Genomic DNA, 13,587 nt, shown 5'->3' with positions numbered 1-13,587 from the left:
TTCAATCTTCATTTGCACATGATCCCAAGACACAAACTGCTTGTACAGTGCAAAAGACTATTTGGCCCAAGTGAATATAAAATTCTTCCAGGTCTTCATTATTTTTTCACGCCCAATCTTAAAAACCTACACAGTATAAAATAGCATTTCTGTTTTGTCAAAACTGTTGCTCCTGAAATTCTGTCCATTACCCTTCACACCCCACAGTAAAATCAACTTAGTATCCAAAAACACATGAAGCAATGATGTATTAAAATCAATTTTTTTTTAATGTTTATTACTCTTTTGGCTACATTCTCTACAATTTCAGCAGCACCTTCAGAGACAGTTATTCTGTTTGTATGTACAGTGGAAAAAAAAGCTTGCAACATCAAAAACATTAGCAAAAGCTTATCTTCTGAACATTAAAGTGAACCCTGCAGCAACAGGATCACCTTTGCAGAAATTACAAACAAGCACTCATTCAGTATCATGGACATGACATTGACGAGGATAATGTACAGAACAGATTTACCATGTACAGAGTTACTGGATTGTGCTGGACAAGGCATTCTTTGTAATTTCACAGCAATGGCTTCTTAGCAGATTAAGAAGAAAAAGTACTAAACTTTATTAGTGCCAGACTGAAGAGGTGCCATACAAGACACTTTAAACTACAGCATAATTTCCCAGCAGGCAGCTGGATATCGCCACCTCTAAGGGAATGATCACCTAGGACAGACACCTAAACAGCCTATTTGCCAAAAAGCACAATGGCCTCTTACTTTTTAAGAATTGTCCCCTAATAAATCAGTTATAACATGCCTTGGTTTTGTTATTTTTTTTAACTGTACAATTTGTACCTCAAGTAGATCATACAGCCTGCTTTATTAAAAATAAAAGCAACATCAATAGCAGCAAATGAAAATAATCCAGGAGACATAAAAAAGAATTTCCAGTAAGAAAAAAAAGCAGATTTCTTTTTAACACTTTGTACAGAATTTAACTGCTGAAATTTAAGAATAACTGAAATTGAAATCTGTACAATAAATATACAATTGTTGTTTTCTAAGAGGGATTTTTAAAATCATCCTGCATAGGATACTGTACATTGCTGTTTGTCAACATTTGGTTACTTTCTGTGCATTCTGCAAATATGATTCTGCCTGGGCATAAATAATGCCAGCTGTAACCTGCTCACTCACATTTTATCAGGTAAGTCCCATGGCTATTTAATGGTTGAAACCCAAGAATACAAACTAAAAGCAAGTGCTTTTGTTAGAAACCAACAAGAACACAACCGTCATGATGTTAAAGGAAATGCTACTGAACTAGAATTATGCAGTCAAAACTACGGGACAACAGTTCATTAAATAAACTCTAGCAGTTCTATCATTCATGTCCAGGCAGGCTTAATTTCACTTAATCTAAACTGCAGACTGCCACTTCTCCCTTTTGCCTCCTGTGTCAAGTTTTTGTGCCATATCCGGCACTGTTCAACCAACCAGCAACAGAATTCAAGTTACTAGTCCCATGTCAGGCTGTTTTTATCGCAGTGCTCTAGAGTTTTTTACCTGCGAAACGTCCTCAGCTTTGAAACCAATGTCGCCCCCTTCCCCCTCTTCTGTGGAGTCGCCTGAATCCACCTCAGTGCAGTACAAGCAGGGGGCTAGTGCAGTCCCATTCTTCTCAAATCCCAAAACTACTGCCGGGGCCCCAGACATTTCAAACACGCACAGGCGACTCTTTTCCTACACGTACTCCCACGTCCAGCAGGAGAAAGCTGCTCAGAACATCACACCAGACTTCAGTCGCCAGGAGAGATCCTCAGTAGGAAATAATGCTCGAAGAGGGAGGCACAGGAGGACCTGAGCCTCCCATGTGCAAATTCCCTGAAGAATTTGATCTCCTCATGTGAGGAAGAAGGTAGGAATCACTAGCCAGCTGGTGAACGTCAAACCGATCCTCCTTTCGGTATGCCAAGCAACGTCTTATAAAGGCCTGGAACAAAGATGGAAATGAAATATGAACACCTTTCATCATTTAACAAAACTGCAAAGCACAGCTTCCATTAACTACTAGCCAGCAAGATGCAAGAGCAATATGAATCAAATGGTCTCCTTAAAAGTAGACAATTTCATGCGGTTTGAGAGACCATCCGCATCTTGAATATGCAGCACCCCTTGTCCTAGTTTGTTACCAGCTCATTTCAGCCCTTCATACAAAACTACAGTACAGAAAATGGCAACTCAGCCACTACTCTCAAATTAAAATCAGATGTATTAGAGGGTAAACTATGGCATATCCTCTGTAGCGTTTTTGGATGATTACAGTACATACTGTATACATGTGGTGCACATTCACATGCCCTTTGTCCACTAGATGTCAGCACAGGCACAAAAAAAAGCAGACTGAAAGAAGTCAGTATCAGCACATTGACCTTGGCTTAATCTGCTGTTTGCAGTTCTTAAAATAACACTGCACTTAAATACGATTTACTGTAAACTTATATTAAAATAATGGTAATTCACAAAGTTAATTAGTTTTAACACTAAACGTCTAGTGTTTAGAAAAAGTGACATTTGGCATTGTAGTAATTGGTATACATACACCACGGTAGATTATAATCTTGAAGTAACAGTCTTCACTGATTAATTATCTTTAGTGTGTATATGTAACAAGTAGAAAGGTCATAATTAAAACAAACATCAAATTAAAACACTTCACCTTTGCTTCACTGCTAACAACTGGCTTGACCGGAAACTGAACTTCAGTAGCTTTTAATATTGTGTTTTCCTGCAAGATATCCTGCTGAGACTGGTTGTGGCCAAATGGCTGAAAGAAAAGCACAAAAATGTGTCAGGTATTTGAAATACACTTAATCAAAAATGCTGTTTCAAGAACATTAGCTAAGTTCCAAATACCTTTCTTCCATACAGACACTGGAAAAAAATGACTCCGACAGACCACACATCAACCTTGTTGGAGATCTTGGGAGGTTCCTTGCCAACTACAAAACACTCAGGGGGCAGGTACCTAAAAACATAATTCATTTTCATTATTACATAGAAAACCATCAGCTTGTTCAGATGCTTGTATTTAAAAAAAGTGAATGCTCTCATTTAGCAATACAGCAATGCTCCTAAGTGAATTTACACAATCATCATTCTTTAACAATGCATGCCACCATATCATATAAAAGTCCCAGTTTACACAGAAAGAATATAAGTAAAACACTACAACAGCTTCTAAACTACACAGAGTTAGAGGGACCCTATATCTGAAAAAAACTGGAGATGCTCCCTGAACATGTGATCGTGCTTGCAAGTAAAGACTTTCTAGTACAGGAGGGCATGGAGACCACAGGGGGCCTTCACTAACTTCAGAGCATCCCCCCAAAACCCTTTTCTCCCCCAGTCTGGCTGTGTCCATAATCAACACTCAGTCAACACACAGTGGCTCGAGCTCTGCTGACCTACAAGTCAGCCTTTAATATAGATACCGGTAGTAGCTTTTGCCCAATACTTATTATCAGTGCTTTTTGGAATGCAGCAAGTCTCATATCTTTACCAGTAGGTGCCAGCTCCTTGTGATGTTAAATCCATCCCATCTACACCATAATTATCATCGTCCATGATTTTGGATAGACCAAAGTCTGTAATTTTGATCTCGCCACAGGCTGTCCCATCAACAAGCAGGATGTTACCTTTTAAGAAGAATCCAGTATTAATACAAACATAAATATCAAGGAAAACTGGGTGTTGGGAGTGGCACATAGATAAGCTGTTTTTTATCAAATGCAGATCAATACTTTTGAACTGATGTTAGTGATGACACATCTAATACAATTCAAGGACATTTGCACACTTGAGTACAGCCCAGAGTACCAAGTGACACCCCAACACCAAAATAGTCTAGTGACTTGCACTCAGAAAAACTACTATTGAATGGAAACACTGTATTACTATTAACCTGTCCTATGGTTTATTTGGTTCAGACAAGAAAAAAAAGTTCCCACTTGTACGTACCTGGCTTAAGATCATAGTGTATGATAGGTGGCTTGATTTCATTCAGGTATCGTAGTGCATTCACAATCTGCATGACAATTGATCTGGCTTCTTTCTCAGACATTAGCTTATGCTGTTTCAAGTAGAAGTCTAAGTCATTGCCTTCACAGTATTCTAACACTGTACAAAACCTGCAGATGGAAAACACTGATCAGCTACAAAGAAACTTTGACTTTAAACTTGCAAACTTGATCTCTAAAAACTCTGAGCTACAAAATTCACATAAATGTACTCAAAATCTGAGCTACAGGCATACAAAGTGCTACAAAGGTAACAGTCACCTATTCGACTTTTTTTTAATAAATAATGAGTACAGACAATTTATATGCTTTAACAATAATTGTAATATTGCTTTTTTCAAAATCCCCAAAAACATTGATTCTAAAAAAGACTGGCTACTACATCAACACCAGCAAAAACAAATGAAAAGGCAATAATTCTAAAAATAATAATTGCTTAGACTACTACACATTACTTACGTGTCAGTGTCCAGAGAGAAATAGTCATACAACTTCACTATTCTAGGATGATCTAACTCCTTGTGAATTCTATATTCTCGACAGGCATGTCTGAAATGTGAACACAACCATGTTACTCAGGGCCCCAACAGCAAGCTATACGGTGAGATCATAATATAAACAGCGCAGGTTTCAAGACAGGGCTATTCAAAACAGGAACCATTAAAAACAACAAAACAGGACAGAAAAAACAACAAAAGCTACAATAATGAGAATAAAATGTAAAGGACCAAAAAGGTGTACAATGTAGCCTAGGACATGTGCCTTTATAAAGTAAATGTGTAGCAAAATATATAGTAAATGCTATGGTTTTTACAACACCCAAGTATTTTTTACATTCATAAGTTATACTCAGAAAGATATCATCTGCAATATTTTCTTTGAATAGAATTGTGTAACACCATTATAACACTTTCATAAACACTGTTACATAATATAACAACCCACATAAACCTTTTCAATGATTTGTGAAAATATTATTGTGGGGGCACAATTATGTGTTAGGGTTCACAATGAGGCACAGAACAGAACTCCATGTACTGGAGAACTGACATCTAAGACACAGGCAGTTTAGTAGCTGTGGTCCCAGCATGCGTGTGTGGAACTTTACTAACTATGCGGTTTTTATGCATGTTATCTCATGAAGATTTCATAAAGGTGTTGTGTAGGCCCATGTCACCGCTAAATCTATTGCAAGGATCTGTTGAAACATCGCCGCAGAGCGACATACTTGTGATAGTTTTCCTTTTTCTCTTCTCTCCAGTTTTTATTGAGTTGGTGGATCTTCACTGCGGCGTACCGTTGTTCAAACAGGTCAAAGGCCTAGTGAAAAGGAGGTGTCAAGAAAAAGATTTCATAGCTTAATCAGAAAATGGATATTACGATGCGCTTCAAAGGAGTCTCACACGATGCGCCTGACAGACGCTACTACATACAAGGTGTCTGAAGATGGGCAGTCTTATTAGGCATCAGAGCAGAAATGGACAGAGGGAATGACTGCTTTCTTACATTGCCTCTGCTGCTTCTCATCCAAACACCCTAAAGTTTCTGCCCACCCTGATGTGTCACGTTACAGTACTTTGTGGTCTAGGATTGGATCTAAAGGCTACAAACTAAATTTGTTTGTGCACGTGAAAGGGGACTGCAACACTATTTTTTTTATTTCGCGGTTAGAAAGAATTGGCTTTGACAGGTGCATTTCAAACTACAATGAAAGACAAATGTACACAATAACATGTAAAACCTCCAGTTTACATCACAAAACCGCTGAAATTTCCAGGTATGCACAGCGGCATATTCTGGGATTCAGAACGAGGCAACAAAACATGTGGTGACCATTATGCAACCGTATTGTAAAGCAGCACACATCTCTCTTAACCCAATAGATATATTGCCCTCGATTTTGAGACGGTTTTGCCAACAAATACTACTTGCTTGTTAACTCGGCATGCACATGAGGTTAGAACATTTCCGTGGGAACAATTTTGTGCATAATTCGGAATTTGTCAAATTTTGCGAGGCCGTCAATTTATTCATTTTGTTACCAAGATTTAATAACCAGCCTGAGAAACGGGGACTGAAGTTCCCCTTTAAAGCAGCACCAATGAACAAATGGAAATTTACTCAAACCGATTTTTAAAAATACATTTCATTTTAAAAACAGATACTTCCCCATTAACCTAGGCTTGTGAAACTTGTTTTTTCTAAAAAAAAAATGATTCAATAGATGTGGTACTTTTAATAGAAGTATAAACAAAATTTCCATTAATACTGTCACACGACCTCTTAACGGACCTTTGAAATTTAGAAAAAAGATTTAATTCAACATGACGGTTCTAAGTCAGCATACCTTATATACTTCACTAAAGCCTCCTCTTCCCAGAAGATGCAATAATAGATACCTCTCATTCAAAGTGGGATGATCCTTAAACCTTAAAAACAAGAATGGCATGGATTTACTTGTGCATTTGTTTTAATTCTTGCCCTACCCATCTTTTTGACAAATTAGCTCTAAAAAGGATTCTACTTCAACCAATCAGTCATTATGAAACTACTGCCCATTAGCCTTTTCAGTCATGAAAGTAGTTAAGTACCATTAGCAAGCTGCATTAAAACAAACTGAAATCTCTTCTAATTTTTCTTTACATCTCTTCCAAATTGTGAAACACCTTGGCGTTACTGCCATGACCCCATGCTGGAAACGCCCATGTTTCATAGCGATTCCCCCAGGGCCTAGAGTAGAAAGAGTTCCGAGTCATGCTGCTCTCTTGTGACTGACTGGCCACCAATTGGGAAATTCTGGTCACAGTCGACTAATGACTCAGACTGACAATGGATGTGCCACAAAGCTCATGTTCCACTCCGGTTGAGTGCCTCTGCAGCTTGAACTCCTCAAGAGCTTCCATATCACTTTCACCCTCCTAAATTAGACTCGCGGAAGAAATCAAGCATGCTTTCACAACACCCTATTGTATATCATTATAAAGGGTTCACCTAATTATTAACTGGGACCAAAAAAAACCTTTTTGTGCACCGCTTTAAAATTAGAAAGAGGCACGGACATTGAGCAGGTTTTAATATGGATTTAAACAACCTACAATGATAGAAGTGAAAGATGATAGAATTTCATTTTAAGAACCTAGTCAATAATTTTGAACATTGTTACCTACTTACCATGATCTCACAAATTTCAAGAACGCTGCTTTTATTTAAAAAAATGACAGAGCTGAAAAGTAATTTGATGTAATATGCATTTTCAAAAAAAATCTGTAATATCAAAAGAGAATATTTCTTCAGCAGTGAAATGTATGCATAACTCAGACACTCAAACTGTAAGCGAAACACTTTGTGACTTACTGGGAATTATCTTCATTATTTATTCTTTTCAATTCCCGTATATGAAGATTGCGGACTCTCTCAAGACGTTCAAGTTCAGCTTGGATTTCAGCTTCTTCCTAAAATTTGGAAACAGAAAGCGCTTACTAACAACCACAATATGAGGGCATTCATCAAAAACTAATATTCACACATCTTAATGGTTCACCCGACAGCTATTGACTGGGGCTGTCCTTTAAGTGATAAATAGAATTTCTATAAAATAGTTATTTAAAGAGGACAAAATGAATTCTTAGCACAGGATGAAAGAAACCTTTTACAAAGAAGTTTCACAGTTTCAAGGAAATGGAAGCTTTTGTTTTCTGGATTCTAGGACTGTGTTGCAGTCTATTTATATGAAACGTCACCAATCAATACCATATTAACATTTGCTGGATTCTGACCTTTTTGAGATGACCTAGTCTGAGTTTGAAGATTTCTTCCTGTTCGTGGTACTCAGCTACTGTCAACCTTTAAAGAGAAAATAAAAACATAGAATGGGAAAAACATTAATAAAATACACAATAATAAAACTGTACTTTACTATTATAGGCGCTTTTCAAGAAAGAGTGGAATTACATTGTTTTATCTTAACCATTAATGATAAGATAAGATCACTTAATTAGCCATATACAATTTCTTGCTTTAGGAATTTGTCTTTTCGCATATCCCAGCTTGCTCTCCAGCAGACACACGGGCACACAGACAGGGAGAGAGAAGCTTGGGGTCAGAGCGCAGGGTCAGCCATTTATATGGCACCCCTGGAGCAGCTGGGGTTAAGGGCCTTGCTCAGGGGACCAACAGAGTAGGATTCCTCTGCCAGCCGCGGGATTTGAACCGTCAACTTTCCAGCCACAGGCTCAGATGCTTAGCCACAGAGCCACTATGGGATATGGGAGTGGCATGTTGCATCAGAGACAATCCGCCAAGAACTTGATAGAACGGGATACCGCAGTCGGGTTGTAGTGCAGGATCCACCCACCAACACGACAGCGTGTGCTTGCAAGTCCAGTGGCACAAAGAGCACAGGCACTGGACTCACGAGCAGGTCATGACGAAATGGGATGAAATTAAACTACTCATCCTCCTGCATTTACGTCACAGACAGACAAATGCATCTCATTATCTCTACAGCACTGTGAGAGTGCTTGACTGCAACTGTGAGGGATTCTGGTAGTCCCATAATGTTGTGGGACACATTTCCTGGCTTGGTTTGGGTGCATTCACTCTCTAAGAAGGCAAGGTCAATGCTAATCCCTATTTAAACATACTGAGTGATCATCTTTACTCCATGTTGTAGCATTTCTTTCCTGCCAGGAGGGGTGACATTGCCCCCATAGGCAGTGCATGTACGGTGGCCCAGTAGTTTGATGAGTGTGACACTGATGTTATCCATACGTCAGGGCCTTCTCAGCCATCAGATATGTACCAAATAAAATGTTAATACAATATTCTGGAAAGATGCCTGAGACAAGTGTCTTCCACCTCCATCAAGCAAGTTAATTGACTTTCTTGTGAAAGAGTGGCGCCACACCCCTCCTGCAGAATTTTGGACGCCGGTAGACCATTCCAGGCTGCGTACAGACCATACTGGCACAATGCCCCGTTATGTTACACATGCTGGCGTTTCCAATATTTTTGTCCAAAACCTGTGAAAGAATTTTAGTGCCAAGAACTTTACCTTCTAATTACCCTCAAGGACATTGTGATAGGTGTAACAAAGAAAGCTTAAGGTTCATTAGAACATCAATAACACCAGAAACACTGCTTACAGCTGAGGTAGGCTGGGTTTGAGGAAAGGATCGTTCTCTGCACCATTCACTGCCTTGGTCTTCCTCTGCTTTGGCTCAGAATTTGTGGTTGGGGTCTGAGAGTTGTTTGTCGTTGGAGGTTTCCTCTTGGCTAATAGCTTTCTCTGCCTTTCAATTTCCTCTCTCTGTTGATTTATCCATTCCTGTTGCCTGGGAAACAATTTCAATCCTAATGTTACTTTGACCAACCACAACTCTACACGGTGCAGATTTTAATAGTCTATGAACATGATAATAATAAGGTTTATCCTGGGACTTCCAGAAGTCAGGTACATATATGAATTGTTATTCTTATCTATTTTAAGTACTGTTATTTCATCTGTTAGTACATACACATGCTACACTTACGATATTAAATCAGGAAGACACAAACAATCAAGTGCTAGATATCACCTAAAAGTGTGCTAAAGTAAAATGCTTAGTAACATTTTTACTTATTTCTGACATAGGAAAGCAAAGAGAAAAAGTCAGGATAGACAAGATTCATTCTCAGAAAAACCACTAGACTCAGCATTATCCTCACTTTAATGTTTAAGTGCCAAGGCAAGTGACATTTGCAAATTTTCACAATGTCTAAAGTGACTGCTGCTTAAGCTTTATTTTTGCAGAGACATGCAGCAATTAAAAGGATCCTTTAAACTAGCGCATTTTCATTATCATTGTCTATGAAGGTAGTATGTGGAATAAAATTCCTGAAAACTAACACCTTCAGAACTGACTTTTCTTTACAAAATGTGTACAGAACTTTACAGAAAATACATCTTTCAATGAAATATATCAATAATATTTAGCATTTCTATGGCACTTATAACAAAACATATTAGTCACGTTTGGAAAATGGCAGCACTCACTTTACAAGATTTTGAAAGGCAAAGCCATCTGTCCACTGCTCTGTGAACGAAGCCCCATGCCGGACTGTGGTGAAATGGCCAAGTCGCAACCTGTCCTGCATACTCTTCTCCCTACATGCCTGCTTTTCCTGCGTACTCTGAAAAAGAGAGTGGAGTAATTTAAATTTACCAGCTATTCCAAGAAAAGGAAAAATAAACTAATCAGTAAACAAAGTTAATACATGAAGCATTACTTTGGTCCTGTACCGAGTTTCCACTACAAATAATAATTCCTTAGGACAGGATAAAACAAAAATGTCTGTGGAAGTAGAGGTCATGAACCAGATCAGTTGTCAGCCTTATAGCGTAGGCACCGATACTCAACTGTGGTTGCACTACTGTTACTCCATGAAAGAAATGTAGCACAGGAAAAGTGGTCAGAAAAGAGGTGTCTCTTGGTATGTCTTCACATTTTCTTCCCTGCTCAGCTCTTTACCTAAAGCAGCTCAGTATTGACTTACTTGGATTAATTAAACTTTACCAGCTGTTACTAGTGCTGTAAAAATGTCTTGAACACTCAAAGACACCCCAGCCCTCCAGGACAAGGTCTGGACACTCCTTGGTTACAAGCAGGATTCGTTAGAAAGGAAATAGGGGGTGGAATGGCTCACTACTATGGTATACCATCAGCACCTCTGTCCAAACTGTCATACAGGATGGAAAAGTATAATACAGTTAAATAACACAGGTGAACAGCTTACCTGTTAGATTAGGAGATGCTAGTGGTAAACTAAAGATCCATTTTTGTAAGACCAGAGTGATTTTTACTTTTGTAGCTACAAAATACATTTAAAAAATAAACTGCTTAGTTTAGCGATTGTTAAGAAATACTGATTTGAAATTCCCACTACTGCTCTAAGGTTGAAAACCACCTCCACTTTCAAGATTAGCGTTTTCTTCAAGGTGTTGATTAAGCCCATAGAAAAGTACTGCTTCAGTGGGTATTCTGGTCCCTCTCAATGACATTATCTAGGACAGGCTGATAAAACTTTCACTTAATTGGAATCTTTGTGCAATCCCAATGAAGACCGCTTATGCCACAGGTTACACCATACCATAACCCATTGCTTTTTAGGTTGATTAAAAGTATACAATTTCTTCAATTTTCTCAATGTTCATTCAAGTTAAAGACAAATATGGATGCTATCTTCCTTTCTAAATGAAACGTTTTTAAACATGGGTTCTGTTTCTCTAAAGCAATTAACATCTTTTCCATCTCATTTTCTGAAGTATTTTCAATTTTGTATTAATGCTTATGTGCAGTCACTGTATCGGTGTTTTCATGTTTGCTGTGCAATCAAGAATTTTGAGGAGCAGTACACCTGCCTTTTCAATCAGCAATTTTTTGCTCATGGTGATGCATTTATTTAAGCGTTCCTTATACTTTTCAAGTAATTTCTGTTGTTCGTCTATTTGTCTCCTGAGATCACAATTTGCCTGTGGGAGAAAGATAACAATGTTAAAACAAATTTAAGAGCATCATTCCAGAAATGCAATGTGTCATGCATCAAAAACTATTTTGTTACTGAAACACTGAGCACTGAATTTAAAACACACATTACAAATTTTGCATTTCAAGCCAAAGCAACCAAGCCAAAATCCTTCTTACAACCATTTCAGTCTTATAATATTCTAATGCTTAATTTTAAAGGTAACAGCAAAATAAATTCCTTTTTTTGAACCAATAATTAAAAATGAATGATTTCTATTCAAAAACTAGATCTACAGAATGCATTTTTTCCATCTTCTACGAATGCAGAATATACCATCTCTTGAATTGAGTTCAAGCTTTTTTTATTTTTTTTAATAACAGATACCATTGTTTCCTTACCCTAAGCAAATCATCTATCCTCCCTTCTTTTTTTTCTAGGTCCAAATTCTTATTACTTTCAAGGGCAGCTAACTTCAGCACTGTCAGGTCCGTCTGCAAAGAAATAAAAAACATTTTTACAACCGTTCTGTCATTTGCACACTGAAGTTAAAAAAAAATATTTAAAAGGTGATTTTGTTCCCAATTACCTGAACACATTTTATGGATAACTGTTTTGGATGTACTACCATATGGTCCACGAAAGTCAGACTAGTAGGGGACGGGCTATTTTGTCTAATCTGAAAGAAAACAGAAATAGATTTAGCACACTTTCAATAGACTTGAAAAAATACAATCTCTATTACCAGAGAAAGAAACAAAATCATCTTTATTCCCTAACTTAGAGCTTAGAAATATTTATACTACATTATTTATTTTTCATACGCAGAAAGTATGTCAAAAACATTATCTGTACCCAAAAAGAATGGATCAGGCATTCTTAGAAGTAGGGAGTGAGTCTATAAAGTAGAAGACACAGGCATCCTAGATTTCTCAATTCGAGTCTCAATGGCAGAAACGGATTGATCAGCACTGCTATAACGTGCGCCCATGGAGCACTTCACTTCTGCCCAGGAGCGCAGAATGAGTGGTGGGACTCACATTGGAGCCGGGAGTGGAATGTGAGTGCGAGTTCTGAGGCGAGCGGATTGCAGGAGGCACGCCCCTCACTGGACTGGATCCATTCCCTCCCTGCAACTGTCCAGAGATGATCGATGTAAGGAAAAAAAACAAATGACAACTTCCTCTACTTTGTGCGAAATTGGAAATCATTTTTTGGGGGGCTTGCGTGTATAAGGCACACTGCGTTTTGTTCAAAACTCAGTTTCCTGAATCACTCATCCTTCAGCTTCTGTGTAAACATGCAAACAATTTTCAGCTTACCCAGATCAACAGAATACAGAATATACTGGTGCAAACAGGAAATTAAAAGTCATGCCTTCTTACAACACTTCATAAATATCTTTAAAAGAATCTGCTCTTAACAGTTTAACCAAACAAATATACATTCATAAGACATAAATATGGGAACAAATGGAGGAAATACAAAGCCTTCATGTAACAATGATTCGAGAAAAGCAAATGTGACTTTTGATTTCAAAAGTTTACTTTGTAACATAAAGCACTTTAAGATTTCTTTTGAAACAGATGTATTAAAATAAATTGATAAATATTTAATATTCTTCCAGTTTATCCTAAAAAGCAAAGAATTATTTAAATGTAAAAAATTCACCAGTGTAACACACGAGAGCCCCACTTTAGCACTAAATCATAAAAAACAGACAACTTACATCAAAATAATCACTGATTTTGGGCCCACGTACACCTTTTCCTGTCCCACAAGAAGAGAAAATAGAAAGTAAGAAAATTGCCATCTTTATTTTAGCTCACAATTTGGCATTTATATAAAGAGAGATAACTGAAGTGTGAAAGAGTCACCTTGGTTGCTTTCTGTCTGATTTTCTGCCTTCCTTTTTCTTCCTCTTGAGGACTCAGAGAGCTTCTTTTCAGGAGTCTAAAATACAAAATTATGTTCAAAAATTGAAAATAAGAAAATACAAAAGGTCTGGCTCATAAAAG

The 13,587-nt window shown here is 37.7% G+C and overlaps 1 protein-coding gene across 8 annotated transcripts in view; it reads right to left on the bottom strand.

Moving 5' to 3' along the window:
- Positions 1-246: 246 nt before the first annotated feature.
- Positions 247-13,587, bottom strand: part of tlk1a (tousled-like kinase 1a) — a 49,325-nt gene continuing 35,984 nt past the window's right edge. For all 8 annotated transcript variants that reach the window (XM_088605326.1, XM_088605322.1, XM_088605323.1 and 5 more), the window contains 18 exons: positions 13,447-13,522; positions 13,299-13,339; positions 12,610-12,705; positions 12,159-12,248; positions 11,971-12,063; positions 11,466-11,576; positions 10,101-10,237; positions 9,211-9,399; positions 7,843-7,909; positions 7,421-7,518; positions 6,414-6,495; positions 5,295-5,386; positions 4,526-4,615; positions 4,008-4,177; positions 3,550-3,685; positions 2,904-3,015; positions 2,707-2,814; positions 247-1,980 (listed from right to left, as the gene is read on the bottom strand). In XM_088605326.1, coding sequence (XP_088461452.1) covers positions 1,807-1,980; positions 2,707-2,814; positions 2,904-3,015; positions 3,550-3,685; positions 4,008-4,177; positions 4,526-4,615; positions 5,295-5,386; positions 6,414-6,495; positions 7,421-7,518; positions 7,843-7,909; positions 9,211-9,399; positions 10,101-10,237; positions 11,466-11,576; positions 11,971-12,063; positions 12,159-12,248; positions 12,610-12,705; positions 13,299-13,339; positions 13,447-13,522 — 1,962 coding nt within the window. In that variant the 3' untranslated portion in view covers positions 247-1,806. The remainder of the gene's footprint in view (positions 1,981-2,706; positions 2,815-2,903; positions 3,016-3,549; positions 3,686-4,007; positions 4,178-4,525; positions 4,616-5,294; positions 5,387-6,413; positions 6,496-7,420; positions 7,519-7,842; positions 7,910-9,210; positions 9,400-10,100; positions 10,238-11,465; positions 11,577-11,970; positions 12,064-12,158; positions 12,249-12,609; positions 12,706-13,298; positions 13,340-13,446; positions 13,523-13,587) is intronic.

The sequence above is a fragment of the Lepisosteus platostomus genome, chromosome 14 (assembly GCF_059453375.1).
Source record: "Lepisosteus platostomus isolate fLepPlt1 chromosome 14, fLepPlt1.hap1, whole genome shotgun sequence".
In the NCBI taxonomy this organism is placed as follows: Eukaryota; Metazoa; Chordata; class Actinopteri; order Semionotiformes; family Lepisosteidae; genus Lepisosteus; species Lepisosteus platostomus.
The sequence above is the reverse complement of the archived record's forward strand: the minus strand, read 5'-3'. Positions and strand labels throughout refer to the sequence as shown.